Here is a 21,917-nt window from a genome sequence, read left to right on the forward strand (position 1 = left end):
GATACTAATTTGTTTTAATTTCCTCTGACAAGTATTTATATGTGACACTTGATTCAAGGAGTGCTATTTGTTATTATTATTTGTTCTAGTATATAATCTCAAATTTTTAATTTGCACAAAATGGGAGCTCTGTGCAGTTTCATTTCCAGTCTGGTCCTTTTTACCCCTCAAAAGATAACCTGATGTCACCACAGTTGGCATGAGTATTCTCTTGCTTTCCTTTTTACTTTGTTGATATTTAGCTTTATCTGGTATAATATGGTTGTGATTTATTGTTAAGGGGATGGAGTTTTTTTTACAAATTGGATTTTTACAAAAATGGATTTTTTTTTACAAATTTTTTTTTACAAATTTATTACCAATTATCAATTTAGACAATAAAATTGATGCTTTATATTTTCCCTCTCATTTTAAGATGTAACCTAGGTCCTTGGAGCCATGGAACTTGTAAGAAGTGAACTTAATTACCAAGAGCAGTATCACCTAGGGAATTATGCAAAAATTGCTAATACGTGGAGCTTACTCCTTTCCAACTGAATCAGAAGGAGAGGGTGGGAATTAGGCATTGGTGAGTTTTAAAAACTTCAGGGGCCGGCCCAGTGGCATAGTGGTTAAGTTCGTGCACTCCGCTTTGGTGGCCCAGGGTTCGTGGGTTGGGATCCCGGGCGAGGACCTGGGCACCGCTTATTGAGCCATGCTGTGGTGGTGTTCCATATAAAGTAGAGGAAGATGGGCACACCTGTTAACCCAGGGCCAATCTTCCTCAGCAAAAAGAGGAGAATTGGCAACAGATGTTAGCTAAGGGCTAATCTTCCTCACAAAAAAAAAAAAAAAAAACAACTTCTCAAATGATTCTGATACGTAGCCGGGAGGAGAATCTCTAACCTAGAAGGGAGGGTAAGATTGTGGTCATACTTAGAAAAAATATATAAAATTCTTTTCTTAAGTGGCTAGCATACTGTGCAAAATAAATGCTCAATAAGGGATGAGTTTTTTTTTTTTATGTTTTTTGGGGGTTTTTTTTTTGTTTTTTTTTTTGGTGCGGAAGATCAGCCCTGAGCTAGCATCCATGCCAATCCTCCTCGGTTTTTTGTTTTGTTTTGTTTGCTGAGGAAGACTGGCCCTGGGCTAACATCTGTGCCTGTCTTTCTCCAGTTTATACGGGACACCGCGACAGCGTGACCTGACAAGCGGTGCCTCGGTGCGCGCCTGGGATCCGAACCCAGACTGCCAGCAGCAGAGCGCACACACTTAACCACTATGCCATGGGGCCGGCCCCAAGATTTTTTTTTAAATGTGGTCTGGTCTTTAATTAGGATGCCCTGTGTCAATTTCAGTAGATAGTTGGAAAGTCTCTCAAACCAACTTTTGTAATATATTGAAGATGGAAGTCTTGACTTAAATATGAATCATTATTTCACTTGAACCCAATTTCTGTAAACAATTACCTGAAGTATCCTGTTTTCCAAATTATAACAAACACACACACACACATCTTTCCTTTGCTCATGTCACATTGGATAGTAAAAAAATAAAATTGGTCATTTATTAGGCCAGTTGGCATTCTTGAAGTCCAAAAATTAATCAACCTTTAGATATTTGCTATAAATAATCCATAGCAGTATTTATAGAATAGAGGTATGTTACACGCATAAACAGTAAGATGACTTTACATTTACACTTAGCCTTCTGTTGTGGCTATAAATCTCATCTGTTTCAGTTATACTTTATCTCTTTTTTTTTTTTTTAATTTTTATTTATTTATTTTCCCCCAAAGCCCCAGTAGATAGTTGTATGTCATAGCTGCACATCCTTCTAGTTGCTGTGTGTGGGACGCTGCCTCAGCATGGCCGGAGAAGTGGTGCGTGGGTGCACGCCCGGGATCCAAACCAGGGCTGCCAGCAGCGGAGCGCGCGCACCCAACCGCTAAGCCACGGGGCCGGCCCTGTATTTTATCTGTTACTGATCTTTAACAGTGTATTCTCTAAGATGATAAAGTGAATGCAAGTATACGTAGTCAGTTTTGTTCTGAGTCTTAATTTATTATACAAAATTAAAAGTTTTAATTAAATATTTATAGTAGAAAAACACTTTCCTATGTATGCCATATGTAAAGATGAAAGCATCTAGCATAAAATTAGCTATGTTGATACATGAGCTGGTATGAATTCTGTCACATTGAGCAAAGAAAGTACCATTAAACTCTACAGTTCATCTCTATGCATTAGGAATTTGACTTCTGTTACGTGTTGAAGCATATACTTGCCTCTAAGGACACACTAAAACTCTTCAAAGTTTAATTACATTCAGACAAAGATCATCTAACTACTATTACAATACAGAAAATATTTATTTAATTGTCCCTTTCTACGTCATTAGTCGGTTCCTTCAACTCATCTTTAAAACCTTCCCCAAATACTTGGTTGTTTTATATTTGCTTTTTAAAATATTCAGTGTGAGAACAAAAGTGCACAGTTTAAGTAATTAAGTAAGCAGGCATCCTTCTCCCCTTCTCATCTGCTCAATTCTAAACTGCAAGGCCTGCCATGTCAGATTTTAGACCATCAGACCAACACTTTGGCATTAAATATCGAACTGACTTCGTTTTTACTGCATAAACTTTCTCATTGCTACTTTGCGTTTTTCTTCACTAAAGCATCTGTTAGTTAGTGAGTTTTTCGGTTCCTTCTTCATCTTTTCTTTCCATTGTAGCTGTGAGCGCTCCAGTAGATTGCATCATTAGGTTGGGCCCTGTGAGCTGTTTTGCTCTTTTCCAAGTGTCTGAGTCAGCAGGCCATAGACCACTGCTTGCCAGAAAATCACCATTGCTTCTAGGCTGACGCTTGCCTACTTGTTTTGATCGTCTGAGAGATGAGACTTTGTTTGCCAGAACCACAGTTGATAGAAATAGAAGGATACAGATAAGAAAAAGCACTGCAATTATAATTAAGCAAACTAGCATAGCCATTTTGTTGTAGTTTTCCTCACAGACATCTTTTTGGGAAATTTCTCTGTGACTCTTGCTTGTGTTTTCGATGCTCTGTACTGTTGGAGAACTGTTCCTGACAACAGAAGGTATATAAAGCTCTAGTTCGGATTTAGGAGTTAAAGATACGATGTGAGATGATGTTGCTATTTCAGGCATGCTTGTAGAATTACTTTTTTTATGTACTTCAGGAGTTGTAGGGTTTGTGTTAATGTTTTCATTTCTGTTCGTCTTATTTTGAATATCTGAATCCCAGACAGTAGTATTGTTAGCCCACAGAAGGGTATAGTTCGCTTTTGTTCCGGGAGACAAAGAAACTGTTGTCATCAGAAAGGCAAGATGCAGGTAATATCCTGTGTGTTCCATGTCCGTGAGTATACTGGTAATCTGTTGAGATAGCAATACAGTTTGTTAATTTGTGAAAGAGTAATGGTTCCTGGTTTTGGTAATTGTAGGTAAAAGATGGACAGCTGATATGTTACAAGTAAGCTCATGCCTAACATTGGCTATCCTGTTTTAATTCCTTCTCCACTGATTTATTTTTCTATTAGGCTACATATAAAGAAACAACTTAGTTTCTATTTTTTTTTTAATCCTAGAAGTTAGCATTACAAATAACTATTAATCATTGTAAACTGAATGCCATGGTCTTATTTGGTTTTCTCCCTCTTAAGTATGCTGGACTTCAGCTTTGAGTCAGATACTTCTGCTTTTACTTTTTTGATTCCTCCTTTTTTTCCCCTGACCATTTAAGGATCTTTCAGAAACTCTCCACCCAACAAATGTATCACCAGTCTTTACAGAAAAGGAGAAATGTAACCTTGAGCATTTTGCTTCATATATGAAAGGAAAATGCAAATGGATTTTTTTTTTTTTTTTTGGTTGGGAAGGGGGAAGTGTGGTAGCAACCAAAAGAAAATGGACTTCAAGTAGGAATTCAAGGTGTTCTTTTTTCTTCTTGGGTGTTTATCTTGAAGCTTAGAATAAAGCTGGTACTTAGAAATATATTCCCAGTACTTATGAAAGCAATTTTATGGTAGTGGTTCTCTCTTTTTGCCTGTATGTCCCCCGAATTATTGTGGCTTTCTGAAAGCAAAGGTATGCCAGTTTCTCTACCTAAAAATCTGGCATTACAAAGAAAAAGAGGCAGATTTCTTCTGAATAATCTCAAAAGTTCAACAAAAGTTATTGACTTTTTTCATCATCATTTATGCCTACCATTTTTTCTATGAAGATTTTGACATAATTTAAAAAATAAATTATACTATAAAATAGAAATAGAGCATCAGGATCATGGGGATTTAGACTGAAGTGAGAAGTCAAGGCAGATCATAAGAGTCTCAGCATGGAAATGAAGTTGAATTTCAGTTTTGGCTCTGAGCTTCCTAGAAGCCAGTACAAAAAGGGACAAGTCTGTTCCTAATTCTCATTATCCACCAGATGATTCGAGATTTAAATAGAACTGGCATATCTGTTCTGGGTACTGGTAAACCAGCGGGAAAGTTTTATCACCGTTATTGAGCTATCTCTTTATGATAATATTTCAGTTTGTCTGAGCTGCTTTTGTAAGAGTATTTTATTGTTAGCATTTATTTGAGGGAATTAGAAGCAAAAACTAGATCATTCTCCTGAGATTTAGTAAATGAAATTGTCTGTTTAAGAACCTTATTTATTTTATAGAAGTTCTTCTCAAACTTGAATGTGTGTGGGAGTCTTTTTTTAATGCAAATTCTGATTCCGTAGGTCTGGGGGGACCCGAGATTCTTCATTTGTAACTCATTCTCAAGTGACACAGGTGCTACTCCTAGTCATACTTTTTTGAGTTTCAAGGTTTTATAAGAAAAAGTTGTTATGTGTCATTGGATAATATTTGTATACTATTGATATACAGAAATTGAGAATAACAAATGTGATATGTTGTTATACAAACAAAAGTAGCAAACAATGCTAATTGGAAACTAACCTCTGAAGTAATATTTCCTATTAATAGTAGGGAGGAAAATACCTGTATTATGGACTCTAGAATTAAGGTTACTTTTTGGATTAAAGATATTGTACACTGACTTCTATATAATAGTGTTCAGCTCTAATTTTTAAGTTGGATGACATAAATCTTTGGATACTTTATGATTCTTTCACAAAGAAATACTTTAAATTCAGTTAGCGAGTAATTTACATCCTTTTATACTCGACTGGACTTTTGCATTAGATGCTAAAATGATTTAAAGTGGGTTATTCTTGTCACATCAGTTCATTGACAATGTAGTATACATCATAGTATTTGTACACATTTTAACAGTGCTTACCACGGGACTGATAATAGGCCCGCTGTTGATTGTCTTCAGCCAGATGTACTGTCATCCCCAAATAAACAAACTGTTAACAAAATGAGACTTTCTCTTATCCTTACAAATGCCTGAGAATAGAGGACTGTCTCTACATCCCTAATTTATGCCATGGAGACCAGGTTATGTTATCAAAAGTTTTCTTTGTCTCTGGTCCTTTTCAATAAAATTTATAGTGCCTAAGCATTAGTAATGAGAAGTTTATTTTTTAAACTTTTTTTTTATACCAAATAATAGTTTTCAATTCACTGTGGAGTCTAAACTCAGATCCTTCCTAAGCCTAATTTACAACTCTGTGTTGATGGTAGATCTTTCCATTTCTAACTTAAATTTTACTTAATAAGACAGAAAAAAACAGGATACATTTTCAATCACTTATGATTCTAGTTTGTTAATAAGATTCTTAGGTACTATATAAAAGCAGTTGCTCAACCACTAATCTGTACGAAGTTATAAGTGAAAAGACATAGAAAAAGCCATATATATGACCTACCTTACAAAATGCTTGGTCAAAATCTGATTATAACCTGATTTTAATAAGCCACTTCTTTTCTTGTCTTGAAGCACAGCATCTAAGTAATTTAAAGCAGAATAGACTTGGAGACTATGAACCTTAAAGTAAATCTGCAGTAAAAAGGATATGTACAGCTAGCTTTCCACTTTTAAAACCAAACCACAGATGACACATTTCCTTTCCACTGCAGCTAAAGCACATGTCAGAGGGAACAAAAAACAAAACTCCAACTTGTCTAATTGGCTGCTGGCATGACAGGAGGCTTTGTAGAACAAGTCCCCGCCTCCAGGACAGGGAGGGTTTTCCGCCTAATGCCTTTTGACCTTTTGCTCATTATATATGCCTGCTGTATGCTTTTGAATGAGATATTAGTATCATCCAAAAGGAGATGAAATGGCATTTCCCTGCAGCAGTAAAGTCTTCTCTAAAAATTTTATTTGTGTACCACAGACTGACTTGATAACGTGAGTTTGGAGACCTGGGGTATTGGTCAGATAACAGAAACAGTGATGTACATAACCAACATCTCAAATTGTGGAACTGCAACAATGATTTGAGAAAATATCTAGTAAACTTAGATTACATGGGACAAAAAGGGCTTTTGTGTGGTTTAGTGTCCTGTCATCACCTCATATTCAATGTGTCTAAAATGGACTTCATTTTTCCCCCAAAAGTGGCTCCTCTGACCATCTCTTTGTTTTTGTTCATGATGGCAACATTCTTTGTGATCTCAGAGGCGTGGTATACAGCAAGTCCTTGTGATTTAAGTCCTTTCTTTCAGCCCTGGTCAGACCTTGGGTCATGTTGGTCCTTCCTTCGTATTCTTGAATTGCTTTCTTTCTTACTGTCACCTATTTTTACTGTCACCATAGTATTTATTTTAGATCCTTATTAGGCCATACCTAGACTACTACAATGTTTTTTTCTACTAGTCCTGACTCCTTCATGTGTCTTGTATGTATCACTTCCTTTGATCATATCACCCCTTTCTTTAAAAAAATAAAGTTGAATAACTTCCTAACATCTACAGCAGTAATTTAGAAATATTTGTGCACATAAATATCAGATGAGATTGTTTAAAAACAATGTAAATTGCCAGGCACCACTGCATAGATTCATATGTAGTAGGTCTGGGCTAGAACCATGAAACTGCATTTTTATCAAGCACCATAGTTGATTCTGATGCTGGTGCTTCACACAACATACTCTGAGAAATACCAAGCTCCTAGCAGAAAACCAGAGCCCTTTAGTGGAACAGTTTTGGCCCGTTCACAATTTAGCTATTATGTATTTTTCCAGCTTTATCTCTTAAAACTTCTCTACATGAATCCTCCATTCCAGCTAAACTAGCTGACTGTTGCCTCAACACATTAGTTACCTATTTCTTTTCCTCTTTACCCCTATCCATGAGGCCTGCCAGTCCCTCCTCATGTTGAATTGATGTTCCTCCTACCTACTTCAGCCACTGCCTCTTCTATGGAGCTTGCACTGAACACCCCGTTTGTGTTGATCTCTCCCTCTTCTGAACTTAGTAGAAGTATGTTGCTCTGCAATTCCTTTGATAAGTGATTACATACTACCTCGTATCTTTTCTTTGATCTTAAAATATTTTCTTTTATTTAAAAATCATTTAACTTGTCATATTTTTACCTTATTTTCTCCCAACAAGATTAAAAACTCTGAGGTGAGGATATTTATGTTAGCCTACTTTGTAGTACTACCCGAGTCATCAGGTATAAAACATTGGGCCAAAGTTAATATAAGTTGTTTTGATTTGAAATTCTAGTACTGTGTTCTTCAGGGTTTTCTGATGGTCCTCACCTTGGCTACTCACATCGATTAGCATTCTTTTGAGTGTAAGCAGCATATGACCTAATATGGCTTAATCAAAAAATGGAGTTTATTGGCTCACAAAACTGAATAGTCCAAGGATAAATTTGATATCAGGAGAGGCTTTATCTAGGACTTAAATGAAAAGACCAGGGCCCTAGTTTCTCTCTTCATTTCTTTGCTCCATTTCTTCAGTTTTTAGGTAGACTTTTCCTTCATATGTCACGTTACAAGCTCACAACTCCCCAGGCTATGTGTTATCTTATTATAAACATCAGGAAAGAAAAAGTCTCAGTTCCCAACAGTTTAAGCTCCTATCTCTGAATTGGGCCTCTTTGGCTCGTGGTCCTGATTTGAGTCATGTGATCATTGCTGAACCATTCTCTCTGGTCAACATGGGATAAATGAATTACTAAAGTCCTTCAGGTCACTCCAGGGCTCCAGGTGGGTCATTCCCACTCCAACTGTTCACCTGGGAAGTTTGATGGGCCTGGAAACAACCAGCCAACGTCCACTGCCTTCCTCTTTGCTTGACTGTGGTGGGCAAGTTTGTTGTTGTTGCTCAAAGTTTTTGAATTGGAGATTTGTCTCTTCCATCTTACTTCAGCCTTCCTTCTCAATGTCTGAAGAACAATTGATTTAAAAAATAGATCCAGACTTTGTGTAATTGTTTTATATTATAATTAGTTTTCTAAAGAAAATAAAAGAATAAAATAGATTAGTAGCATCTGTATATTTATTCAGAACTCTGTTAACAATCTGTGTCCTTTTTTTGTCATCTTCCTTAGGTTCAAAACTGGTCAAATCAATGGTGATTTGCTGATATACCATGTCTTGCTGACTTTAAAGCCATATTATGCAAAGCCATATGAAATTGTAGTGGACCTTACCCATACTGGGCCTAGCAATCGCTTTAAAACGGACTTTCTCTCCAAGTGGTTTGTTGTTTTTCCTGGCTTTGCCTATGACAATGTCTCTGCAGTCTATATCTATAACTGTAACTCCTGGGTCAGGGAGTACACCAAGTATCACGAGCGACTGCTGACTGGCCTCAAAGGCAGCAAAAGGCTCATTTTCATAGACTGCCCTGGGAAACTGGCTGAGCACATAGAGCACGAACAACAGAAACTACCCGCTGCCACCTTGGCTTTAGAAGAGGACCTGAAGGTGTTCCACAATGCTCTCAAGCTGGCTCACAAGGACACCAAGGTTTCTATTAAAGTAAGTTTCACTCCGTGTTAGGTAAATGATTCGTTGCCTTTCTTGGCTAACCAGTCTGTGTGCTGGCCTCCCTAGGTGTCCCCGTGGTAGTGCATCAAATGTAAAGCAAGTACAGATGGAGGAAAACCAAGCTTTCTATGTTCATGGAGGTCCTGCGGAAGATATGAGAGGTGTACACTTATTATATTCCAGATTGGATTGGAGGCAGGGGAGTGTTGTAGAGAGGACAGTTTTCTATATATCAGTCAATTGATAGGAATGTGTGGAGAATGGAAACTACCTATTGAGAGTTCTTCTGATTATTACATACTTTTTGCAGAGTGAGGAACGTGAACCTTCGGGGTAAGATCAGTAATTGTCTTTGGGATTCTTGACCTTTTTAAAAAATAAAATAAGATTTTTTTCCTGATGTTTTCAGTCTCTTTTGAGAGCATTTATCACAATAATTATTGAACCCATTTGAGTATATAATGGTGGTAACTCATCCTTAAATGGCAAACATGGTATTTTGTTTATTTGGTTGGTTGGTTTTTGGAACCTCTTAGAATTCTGCATATTGGAATTTAATTCTTCTCCACTCCACCCTCTCACCACCACTTTCCAGGTTGGTTCTACTGCTGTTCAAGTAACCTCAGCAGAGCGAACTAAAGTCCTGGGGCAATCAGTCTTTCTAAATGATATCTATTATGCTTCGGAAATTGAAGAGATCTGCCTGGTGGATGAGAACCAGTTCACCTTAACCATTGCAAACCAGGGCACACCACTCACCTTCATGCACCAGGAGTGCGAAGCCATTGTCCAGTCTATCATTCACATCCGGACACGGTGGGAGCTGTCACAGCCCGACTCCATCCCCCAGCACACCAAGATTCGGCCGAAAGACGTCCCTGGAACACTGCTCAATATCGCATTACTTAATTTAGGCAGTTCAGACCCTAGTTTACGGTAGGTTTTTAAAACATTAACTTCAACTTTATTCAGGATTTGTTGCTTTTAAAATGAAATTTAAATCTCATGAGCCATTTAATAAGCTTTTAAAGCATCCTCTACCTTAATACTGTAAATTGGAAGGTATGCTATGTTGGTTAACCCGCATGACCTCATCAAGTTGTGGGGTATTCACATGAACTGAGGAATTCCAAATAGGGTGATTCACACCAAACCAATATATGTTCTTTCTCCAGGAAACTTTAATCTGAAACAGGCAACATAGCAGTTTTGTTTTTTTGTTTTTTTCCAAAAAAGGTCTTTTTTTTTTAAAGTCTACTCCTAAATTAGGTTTCTCCTCGTCTGAGTCCTCTAATTAAGTTTTCCCATATTCAAAAGTATATCACTAGTAAGTTTCCTCACAATCAAATTAGGTTATCATTGTTTGACAAAGAAGGGCTTAATGTTCCATAACTCAAACAATAGCATTGCCTACTTCCCACCTATGTGACTTTAACAAAATTCTTGAAAGAAATCTAAAGACAAATATAGATGTCATCTGAGCAGAGTATGATTGGTTCTATTTAGGCTTAATAATCTGAACATGAGTGAAGAAAGAGTATGGCCTATGGAGTCAGTAGATTTGGTTTAAATCTAGATCTACTGTGTATGGCTTTGGGCAAGGTATTGAAGTTCTCTGAGCTGTAGTTTCTTCATTTTTAAAGTAAAGGTAACAATGCCTTCCTTGTATACCTACAAAGGTTTAATAAATAATATGTGTGGTAATATAGTATAGCAAATAGTTTGCACTTAGTAAATATTGTTTCCTCCCAACTCCCCCCCGTCCTCTCTCTGCCAACATCTCTTTGCACCCCTTTCCTCTTTTCCCCCTCCCCTTTTCATGTTAGGATAATTCTTTGTCCCAGGTACCTTGGTACTGTCAAGATTTTTATAGATAAAAATTCTTAGCTTCAGAAAATCTTCCCTATGGTATAATATAGCCCAGGTTTTATAAGTGGGTTTTTTAGGATTCCAGATTCTCCTGTATTTAGGAAAAAAAAATCAACAAGATTTCTTTACTTAGATGGGCCTCGTGGGGTCCGTGAACTCTCAGAAATTATACACAAAATTTTGTGTATGCTTAGCTTTCATTATCTCAGAGGAGTCTCCGACACCTACCCACAGTTTGAAGAACGCCGATTCTTTATAGCTGTTGAAATACACAGAGTAAAAGTCAATGTCAAAATGGTATAACTCAGAATTCCTAGGAGTTAGTAAGAGATAAAGGGATAAACTTGGAAACGATAATATTAATATTCTCATTTAGGGAAATGGAACTATAAGCTTGCCTTTAATTTCTAATTCAAAGTTCCTCTTAGAAGAATCCCTAACAATTATTAGCTTGAATGAATTTGTAGTCTTCTCTTGTGGCATAAAGCAAGCTGACAGCTTCTGCTTTTTGCTGAAGCGTGTCATCCCAGAGAAAAAGCCTTCAGGCAGACTTAAATTTCAGTGGATTTCCCACCCTGTGTGGTTGTTACATAAGTATATTAGCATGCTAAAAGTTCAGAGGTAAGGAAAACCTGAAATTTACTGAGTGGTCAAATCATTTCTTTCGCTGGATAGGGGAGAAAAATTAAAATTTAAAAGTTGAGTCTGAGTTTTTTGAACTGTCTCCTAAATTAAGTACATTTTCAGACATTTATAAGGGAATTTTTGGTTCTAATGGAACCTGGATATATATTATGGATTTTTGGTTTTTTGTTTTCGGTGGTTGTGTATAATGGAAGGAAAAATGGGGGACTTAATTATATTAAAATTTTTTTGACCTGCAGTTTGTAGTATAACTTGTAGGACACCCAGAAAGAAATTCAGTAGATGCTGATTAAAGGTTTTAACATTCTAATTTGTCGAGGGGCCATCTCATTTCTCTTCTTATGATCCCCACTGTAACTGGATCTAGCAGAAGGGGGAACCCAAAATTTGAGTTTTGGCTTCACTGAAAATATAATACGCCTTATTCTGACTTTCTTTCTATTAATCAACCTTTGGACCGTAAACCTCTCATATTTCATATCCCAGTGAAATGTCGTTTAGAAAGGCCTTATACTCACCTGTCTTAGGAGTTTCACAGTGCTCCTCTGGTTATGTCAAGAATCTCCCTTTAAAAAAATCCCTAAATGATCAAGGGGTATTTTGGGTTTTCCATAGAATCATAACATCTTGTCTCTAATTGATTATAAAATTTAAAAAGTTTATTATGCTTTGTAATAGAATCGTAAGTTGTATGTTATGAAAAATTTTTGGAATTATAAGAAAAAAGTTTTAAAACAACTTCATTTTTGTTTTTTCCTAGGTCAGCTGCCTATAATCTTCTGTGTGCCTTAACTTGTACCTTTAATTTAAAAATTGAGGGCCAGTTACTAGAGACATCTGGTTTATGTATCCCTGCCAACAACACCCTCTTTATCGTCTCCATTAGTAAGACACTGGCAGCCAATGAGCCACATCTCACCTTAGAATTTTTGGAAGAGTGTATTTCTGGATTTAGCAAGTCTAGTAAGTAATGATAATTTTCTTTAATACGAACAATGATTCTAAGAAGATTCAAAGAAAATCCTTTCTTTTCAGAATTTGCTGGTGAAATCTTTATTATATTTTTACTTCTTTACCTCTTCTAATTTTTCACCTGTGGTTCTCTGTAACTGAAGGGACTCTGAAGGAACTCCTGGTGGACTACATTGAGAAATCCACCAAAATTCTGGCAGTAAAAAGCAGGGTGGCAAGGTTTTGGTACCTTACATGTCTCTGGACCACTGACAAAGTATTTTTCTCACTGTGTTGCAGTTTAATTAGCTTCGGCATTTTTCTTCTTAGCAGGTTATTCCAAATGAGTAAAGTATCCACGTTGTCTCCTTGATTTTAGGGAAGTAGTCATTTTCTCTTTTCTTTAGGTTGACTTTGAACTCTGATTTTGTTGTTCATTAGAGGGCAGGGAGAATGCAGTGGCACATAACACAGGGTCCAGAGTCGACTCCTGATTGGCTTTAATAAGTCTGATAAATTTAACATCCACTCTTTACATCTGTCCATCTTCATACCCTGTAGTAGTATAAATGTTGCTCTTCTCCCAGCTTATTTCCTGACATTTTCCTCCCTTCCCTTTCTCACTTCACAATACATAAAACTGTTTTTTTTTTGCCTTCAAACACATTTCTTGATTTTTGTGTGTTAGGTAATTGAAAGCTTTGACAATTTGTTGAGACCAGATCACCATATACATTTTTTTATAGTAAGAGATTTAGGAATGTAGCCATAAAAAGAAAATGTGTAAGACTGACAAAATAAAAGTATAAAGCTTTATTGAGAAATATTAATATAAAAAATAAAATTTGAATGAATGGACAGGCAAATTGTGTTCCTGGATGAACAACTTTTCCCAGATAATTACAAATTCAATGCAGTCTCATCAAAATAGCTATGAGATTTGAGGATTAAGAATGAGGGAGAACTTAAAATGATTATAAATTTCACTTGAAAGTGCAATAACAGCTAAGAAAATATTGAAAGGAAAGAAAACTAAGACTTGACATTAAAGATGTCTGTACACATTATAATGGTACAATAATTAAAACTGGTGTTCAAGAATCAGCAATCAGACTAGTCTAAGAGAGACAGATTGATTAAGAAGCATCACAAACTGTTGGGGGAAAGATTAAATCATTTAAGAAGTGAAGTTGGGAAATGAATTAAGTTGAGTCTTCATCTTCACCCCAAAGCCACAAGATACCAAAATAATGTTTAACTGTATTTAGGAATTGAATATAAAACTGGAACTGGGGTGGGTTGTATGTGTGTATATATACACATAAATGTGCATTATCTCTACCTAGATTTTAAAGCCTGAGGAGAGAAGAGGTGATAACCAATATATTAATATCAGTTTCATTTTTGTGGTGATGCTTTCCTTTTACCAAACTTTCTATGATTATCATATATTCTTTTTACAATTAGAATAAAACTTAATAAAATTTTTACCTAGAAGAGGGCCAGCCCCGTGGTTTAGCGGTTAAGTGCACCTGCTCCGCTGCTGGTGGCCCAGGTTCGGATCCCGGGCGCGCACTGACGCACCGCCTCTCCGGCCATGCTGAGGCCGCGTCCCCCATACAGCAACTAGAAGGATGTGCAGCTATGACATACAACTATCTACTGGGGCTTTGGGGAAAAAGAAAGAAAGAAATTATTTAAAAAAAAATTTTTTTACCTAGAAGAGAAATGATTAAGAGGAAGAAAAATAAACAAACTTTTCAAAAATTGGCTTACTGGTTTTTAAGATGAGTTTCTTCAAAGCTTGTTTTCCTTCTTCACCTCTATCTGCAGTAATACATTTGCCAAGTCTCTTTTCTCCAGGCCTGATTCTAGATAATGGTCTTTTACCTTTTACCTTTTTTTCCCCAAACCTTTATTTTAGAATAATTGTTGATATAATTTTATTGACTATCTATGCTAATAGTGTATTTTTTCTCCAGGTATTGAATTGAAACACCTTTGTTTGGAATACATGACTCCATGGTTGTCAAATCTCGTCCGTTTTTGCAAGCACAATGATGACGCCAAACGACAAAGAGTTACTGCTATTCTTGATAAGCTGATAACAATGACCATAAATGAGAAACAGATGTACCCATCTATTCAAGCAAAAATATGGGGGAGCCTTGGGCAGGTATTGAGTTTGCTCAAATATTTATGTAGTACCTCCTTGGTGCAGATATTTATCTGGTACCCACTTTGTGCAAAGCACTATGCAAGGCACTAGGGCCGTAGCTGTAGAAAAGACAGTCCCCTCTTTCAAAAAGCATGAAACGCCCACCTGATTCTTGATCTGGTTCAAAATTGTAAATGTCTGATGCATGTCTCAAAGCCAGAGAAAAACGAATTATTTCAGCACTCTTATCCATGGCATAATTATATAGAATTTAACTGTAAAAACTTCGTGTTGATTCAAGTAAATAGTGTTTTATAGTGTGTTCTAATACCCTACATACATGCCATAGGTGTCAGTAAATGTCTCTTAATGATATTATTTGAGACACCTGCTTTCATTTATAGTTCTAGCATAAGAACACCAATATTAAAATATAGAGTATAATGTAACATTTTATTTTTTATCTGACAAGAGTTACACATATCATTTCTTCAAAGTAATCACTTACAGGAGCAATACCCTTACTCAAACAATGCTGCAAATCCTCCAAATAATTTTAAATGACCTTGGAGCCAGTTTTGTAGCTCTACAAAACATCTCAGTACTTGATGCCATTTTATATATTTTTAAATAATTGTATTTTATATTGATCATACATTACTGTCTTAGAAGAGAACAGAAGTGCTTTGCAAGTGAATGAAAATAATATATGTAGAGATTTTTAATTTTTGAATACCAGTCTCTTAATCTCTGAAGGAATCAAGTGAATATCCTCATCTTTTTCTGGATATTTTATGATAAATTATATTTACTGACAGATCTTTAAATAAAACCTAATATTTTGGAGGCCTCAGGTAAAATAGTATTTTTCTATTGATTGAGCTGCTCCTTGAAGTATTTTTAAATTAAAAATTAAGTTGATAGAATGGCTAAAACATAAGTTATTTTTTCCTCTTCTGCTAAGATTACAGATCTCCTTGACGTTGTACTAGACAGTTTCATCAAAACCAGTGCAACGGGTGGCTTGGGATCAATAAAAGCTGAGGTGATGGCAGATACTGCTGTAGCTTTGGCTTCAGGAAATGTGAAATTGGTTTCGAGCAAGGTAATCACTTTTCCTTTGCCTTCTGGACTATGGCATGATGTATCTGTTTTTATTATCAAGAGGTTTTTTGTTTTCCAACTAGTCATTTTAAAGTTAAACTGAGGGGCCAGCCCAGTGGTGTAGCAGTTAAGTGCACGCACTCTGCTGCAGCGGCCCGGGGTTCGGAACCCCGGGCGCACACCGACGCACTACTTGTCAAGCCATGCTGTGGCGGTGTCCCATATAAAGTGGAGGAAGAGGGCAGGATGTTAGCCCAGGGCCAGTCTTTCTCAGCAAAAAAAAAAAAAAAAAAAAAAAGGAGGAAGATTGGTATGGATGTTAGCTCAGGGCTGATCTTCCTCACAAAAATGTATTCCTTCAAGTTAAACTGAAATTTTTTGTGATAAAACTTTTTTTAGCTCCCACGTTTTTTAAAATTCTTCTTCTTTACAGGTTATTGGAAGGATGTGCAAAATAATTGACAAGACATGCTTATCTCCAACTCCTACTTTAGAACAACATCTTATGTGGGACGATATTGCTATTCTAGCACGCTACATGCTGATGTTGTCCTTCAATAATTCCCTCGACGTGGCGGCTCATCTCCCCTACCTCTTCCACGTTGTTACTTTCTTAGTAGCCACAGGCCCGCTCTCCCTTAGAGCTTCCACACATGGATTGGTCATTAATATCATTCACTCTCTGTGCACTTGTTCACAGCTTCATTTTAGTGGTAAGTTCCAGGGAAATAATTTGTGTTTCAGTTCTTTTCTCCATTTTACATCACCTGATGTAATCCGTTGGCATGGATTATCTTATTATTTATTATGGTGCCTTGACACCAGGCTGCTTATTTAAGCCTGTCATAATGACATGAAATATTATTAAAAAGAAAAAGAATAAATTACTTCCATTCCATATGAGGCTATAGCAAAGATTTTCTGTGCATATTTGTCATATAGACTCTTGTGGTTATCACATAAGCTCAAGACTCAGCACCAGTTGTCAGTGTTGCATTACTAGCATGAATTTGTAGATACATGGAGCTAAAGCAATGAGCATTAAGATAATGTCTCCAGAGGGTTGGTTTGGGGAGCATGGTTATGTAATTTTGATATGCTATCCAAATTTTCTAAATTCAAAATGAAACATGGCACTTCAGAATTAAAAAATTAATATCTTTAGTCCTTACTTGTTCCTTTTTTCTTTTACAGAAGAGACCAAGCAAGTTTTGAGACTCAGTTTGACAGAGTTCTCATTACCCAAATTTTACTTGCTGTTTGGCATTAGCAAAGTCAAGTCAGCTGCCGTCATTGCCTTCCGCTCCAGCTACCGGGACAGGTCATTCTCTCCTGGCTCCTATGAGAGGGAGACTTTTGCTTTGACATCCTTGGAAACAGTCACAGAAGCTTTGTTGGAGATCATGGAGGTATATAAGGCAAAATGATAAGAAACTAAGATCATTTTTTTTAATCCACTAGTACTGTATAGAAGAAATATTGGTTTATTCTGCTGTTTTGCACTTAATGCTTAAATAAAAACACTCCCATGGAATGTGTTTATTGATAATATATATGTCATTTAATGACATTACAATAAACATTATTTAAATGTTTCAAAAAACATTTGTGTATATAAATGTATTCAGAGTATCCTTTTTTTTAGGCATGTATGAGAGATATTCCAACATGCAAGTGGCTGGATCAGTGGACAGAACTAGCTCAAAGGTATGTCCCAAATAAATTTAAGTTGTAAAAGTATGTGTATTGTTGAAAAGATAGATATTACTGGATAATCAATATTTTAATTAATTATTTAGTATGTAGAAACACAGAAGTTTTCATAAACTGGATCTTTTAATTGCAGATTTGCATTCCAGTATAATCCGTCCCTGCAACCAAGAGCTCTTGTTGTCTTTGGCTGTATTAGCAAACGAGTGTCTCACGGGCAGATAAAGCAGATTATCCGTATTCTTAGCAAGGTACCTCCCTCTCCTGCCTCCCAAATATTTGTGGTTCCCAAGTTGTAAAGCACTTCTTGCATTTTACTAAGGGACATTTACATTTGAATTTAATAAAATGTCTTGTCTTGTAATGTTGCTTATTGAACCTTTAAAAAACGGGTTTTGATTATTTTCTTTGAAGTGAAGAAACTTTCTCTAAAGAAGGTATCTTAAAAAGAAAATAAGTATTATCTCTTTTGCTAAAAAGGTAATCTTAATATATTATTATTCAAAGCATTTAACTATATGTAAGACCCTTATATAAAATTATATAATTTGTAATTCCTATAATAATGCCTGACTTATTATATTAGAATATAATATAGAAATATTAAAAAATAAGAACTAAATATGCATTGAGCTAGCTACCAAGATCACTGTAGCATTGGAAATAATTCTAGCACTTATTAAATAAGGAATTGTTCCTGAACTGATTATGAGATTCAGTTTAGGAGTTAATGTTTTATTTCAGTGAAAGTAAAATAAAGAATTCTGTTTCCTTAGGCACTTGAGAGTTGCTTGAAAGGACCTGATACTTACAACAGTCAAGTTCTGATAGAAGCTACAGTAATAGCACTAACCAAATTACAACCACTTCTTAATAAGGTAATTACTGTATAGAAAATGAGTGCTTTCATTTTGGATATCGGTGTCAAATCTTATTTTATTTTCTTTCAAAGAGTTCAGAAAATAAGGTAGATTGAGAAGAAGTTATAAAGAAAAAGCTATAGTTAAATTAGAACTTCTTGTCTTAAAATTTAGTTGTTAGAAGTATTTACATGAGAGGAAAATAAGTATGGGGAGTATGTTCTCACTGCTTGTAAGTTTTTTGTCTCATCAGTGCTAAAGGAAAGATAGGTATATATTCTTTCTTCTTTTATCAGTAAGTATTAATTGAGCATCTGCTATGTGCCAAGTACTGTTTTAGATGCTAGAGATATAGTACTGAACAAAGCCAGTAAAATTCCCTGCCCTCATGGAGCTTACGCTCTGAGGTGAGTGTGAGAGTTGGGCAGTGGGTAGATAATAAACAAAGTGAATAAAATTCATAGTATGTTAGTTCATGATCATTACTGTGGAGAAATGTAAAGCTGGGTGAAGTATACCTGATCATCAAAAGAGTTTGGGTGGCAAATGAAGATGATATTTAAAAGGAATAAAATGATGCAGCCACTGTTTTAGTCTGAGCTCATCTCGGTTTTTTGACCTCTAGCAGGTCATTTAACATATTTGGACATCATGTTTCCACACTGATGAAATGAGTCAACTGGACTAGATGATGGCATAGTGTTATCTTCCAGCTGTAAAGTTGTGTAATTCTGTAAACTGAGTACAAAGACATGCCAGACTTGAGAGAGATTACAGAGAAATAAATACCTGTGTGTTCTGGTATTGAGTTATATGTTCTACAAACATTCTTATCCTAAATTATACAAAATGGTTCTCTTATAAGTTAAAATGAGATTCAGAGGCTAATTCGCCCAATGTCGCATACGTAATAAAAGACAGAACCGTGATTCTAATCCAAGGCTATTTTCCCATATGCCACACTGCTGAATAAGGGTTCCCCAAAATAAATATCTTTTTAATTCAGAGCAGCAAGTCACTGGTGAGGGTGACAAGAAAGTTCCAAGTGTAGAGTCTAAACAAAAGTTAAAGAGATATGTAGGATTTAGTGTAGAGAAAGGGAGAAAGCCTTAAGCAGCAAACATACAGCAGTAGGATTGTACAAGAATGCTGGAACAATGGAGGGATGGTATGTAGACCATTCTAGTTGTTATGGAGAAACTTTTCAGGAGAATAGTGAGAGGGAAGTTCTAAAGATGGGATAGAACTAATCTAACATTTAAAATTCTTCAGAAGGAGTTTGGAAATGTACCCATATGTTTTCAAGCAGATAAGTCATATGACAAAAGCAGGACTTAGAAGGGTCATTCTGGTGGTAGTGTGCACTGTGGATTAGAGTAGGGAGAAGCTGGAGGCAGAAATAATCCACATTTAGAATAAAGAAGGTTGGCATAGAATAGTGTCATTAACAATAAGCAGATGCAGAAGAGACTACTTTGGAAGAATCAACGAAACTTGGTGACTGGATTTTGGAATCAAAGGACAAGGAGAAATCAAAGGATATGCTAAGGTTCTGAGCCTGGGTAACAGTGTCTTTAGTTACTCACATGGAATAGGTGAAGAGCTCACCCATATATTCACCTTCTCCAGAGAAAACATGTAATTTGGGGGATAACATGCTTCGTTTTATACTGCAGTGTGTTTTGAGTGGGACTGTTTTGTGGTTCGTCTTACTAACCCAGAATGCATCTCTGTTGCCAGGACTCCCCTCTGCACAAAGCCCTCTTTTGGGTAGCTGTGGCCGTGCTGCAGCTCGATGAGGTCAACTTGTATTCAGCAGGCACTGCACTTCTTGAGCAAAACCTGCATACTTTAGACAGTCTCCGGATATTCAACGACAAGGTAAGCAAGCTTTCAATTGGTATTCCTAGATTCTGCACATTTAGAACTCCTCCCCCTTTTATTGTTGCTTTTTTAAAATCAGAAGAGGTCCATAACTTAAATATGAATTTCTATAGTGCAACTTATTGTGATTATAGTCCCTTACCAGCTCATAAAAAACTATTTAAACTTTACTGCATATTTTCTATGTAAAAATAGCAGAAAACAGTACTCACCCAATACTAGTAAACAGAATAGGGATAAAAAAATTGAAGAGTAATAATAGCTACCATGCTAGGCTCTATGCTGTGCTGTGCACTGTACATTCATTATTTGTAATTTTATAACCCAAAGGTAGAAGTTAGCATTCTCCACCCCCCCATTTCACATATGAAGGAATAATTTAAAAATAAGCTTTTTATTAAATAATGGTACTTAATGAAAAAATAGTATAATTAGAAGCAGATAAGGAGGTTGGAGAGTCTAAAGGAAACTTTTGGGTTCTTAATTATACTAGTTTTTTGTTTTGCCTAATCTCACTTTAAAACATACCATTAGTGCCCTTCTTAACATTTATCAACCTTGATTGAGGTTGGATTTTGGTTCACAGAATATAGAGGAGGGAATATAACAGTATGAAATTATGTTCCTTTTCTCTTTGGAAAAAAATGGGAAGAGTCTAGGAGAAAAGAGGGGAGGTTTTTTTAAAGATAGATATGTGTATATAACAAGAGACTTGCTTGAAGTGAAATTAACAGAGCTGTGGGGAGAAAGAGACAGAGAACAGGAGCATGGTTTTAAGTGTGAAGATACTTGGTCTAAACATTATTTGTTCAGTCTGCCAGATATAGTGTAGACCCAAAACAGCGGGGGCTCTGGGAAGTATGGAAACAAAAGTTTAAAGGAAGAAGCTACCTTGAAGTTTATAAGTCAGACATCCATTTTACAAAATAGAAAAAGAACAAAGAAGTTAAGGAATTTGTCTATGTTTGTATATCTGATCTGGGACTAGAGCCCCTCTTTCCTAATCCCCATTGCTCTTTTCTGGGGTTGTCTTGGGACAATGGTGGTCAGAGAGATAGCTAGCTATTGGCTATTTGTATGACTATAAGAATATTTGTAAATGAAGTGTTTGTCTAGGAGTATCTGCCTTGGCATTTTCATTGCCAGAATAGCCTCTTAGCAGGAGTTAACATTGACTCCAGGGCCACGGGATACTAGGAATTAGAGTTAATAAAGCTTGTTAAGAGTCACCAGGATGGGGGCCGGCCCCGTGGCTCAGCGGTTAAGTGCGCGCGCTCCGCTGCTGGCGGCCTGGGTTCGGATCCCGGGCGCGCACCGACGCACCGCTTCTCCAGCCATGCTGAGGCCACGTCCCACATACAGCAACTAGAAGGATGTGCAACTATGATATACAACTATCTACTGGGGCTTTGGGGGGAAAATAAATAAATAAAATCTTTAAAAAAAAAAAAAGAGTCACCAGGATGTAAGATGAATAATGTCTAAGTATCCAATGTATAACATGGTGACTATAGTTGGTAACACTGTAATGTATAATTGAAATTGGCTAAGAGAGTAGAAGTTAAATGTTCCCACCAAAAAAAAGAGACGGAGGTGTGTAAATATGTAAGGTGGTGGATGAGTTCATTAACTAACTTGACAGGAGGAACCCTTTTACAGTATATACATATATCAAATCATGACATTGTACACTTTACATATCTTACACCTTTATTCATCAGGTACACCTCAATAAAGCTAAAAACACATATACACTGTACATGTGTAGGTTCATAGATTATCATACTTTTTTTTGTTGTTGAGGAAGATTAGCCCTCAGCTAACATCTGTT

General features: G+C 36.4%; 2 protein-coding genes across 3 annotated transcripts in view; one reads left to right on the plus strand and one right to left on the minus strand.

Moving 5' to 3' along the window:
* NF1 (neurofibromin 1) overlaps positions 1–21,917 on the plus strand; it is a 260,892-nt gene that overhangs the window by 211,326 nt on the left and 27,649 nt on the right. For both annotated transcript variants that reach the window (XM_058560309.1, XM_058560310.1), the window contains 11 exons: positions 8,464–8,896; positions 9,501–9,841; positions 12,180–12,382; positions 14,353–14,546; positions 15,493–15,633; positions 16,066–16,345; positions 16,827–17,041; positions 17,278–17,339; positions 17,479–17,593; positions 18,119–18,220; positions 19,943–20,083. In XM_058560309.1, coding sequence (XP_058416292.1) covers positions 8,464–8,896; positions 9,501–9,841; positions 12,180–12,382; positions 14,353–14,546; positions 15,493–15,633; positions 16,066–16,345; positions 16,827–17,041; positions 17,278–17,339; positions 17,479–17,593; positions 18,119–18,220; positions 19,943–20,083 — 2,227 coding nt within the window. The remainder of the gene's footprint in view (positions 1–8,463; positions 8,897–9,500; positions 9,842–12,179; positions 12,383–14,352; positions 14,547–15,492; positions 15,634–16,065; positions 16,346–16,826; positions 17,042–17,277; positions 17,340–17,478; positions 17,594–18,118; positions 18,221–19,942; positions 20,084–21,917) is intronic.
* EVI2A (ecotropic viral integration site 2A) lies at positions 2,663–5,938 on the minus strand. Its single transcript, XM_058560315.1, has 2 exons — positions 5,825–5,938; positions 2,663–3,373 (listed from the first exon to the last, which is right to left on the minus strand). The coding sequence occupies exon 2, from the start codon at positions 3,350–3,352 to the stop codon at positions 2,663–2,665; it is 690 nt and encodes a 229-aa protein (XP_058416298.1). The 5' UTR covers positions 3,353–3,373; positions 5,825–5,938.

The sequence above is a fragment of the Diceros bicornis genome, chromosome 18 (genome assembly GCF_020826845.1).
Source record: "Diceros bicornis minor isolate mBicDic1 chromosome 18, mDicBic1.mat.cur, whole genome shotgun sequence".
Lineage (NCBI taxonomy): Eukaryota > Metazoa > Chordata > Mammalia > Perissodactyla > Rhinocerotidae > Diceros > Diceros bicornis.

Bases quoted from the DNA above. Each gene is read 5' to 3' on its own strand.
- EVI2A (XM_058560315.1), bottom strand. From the start codon at position 3,352: ATGGAACACACAGGATATTACCTGCATCTTGCCTTTCTGATGACAACA.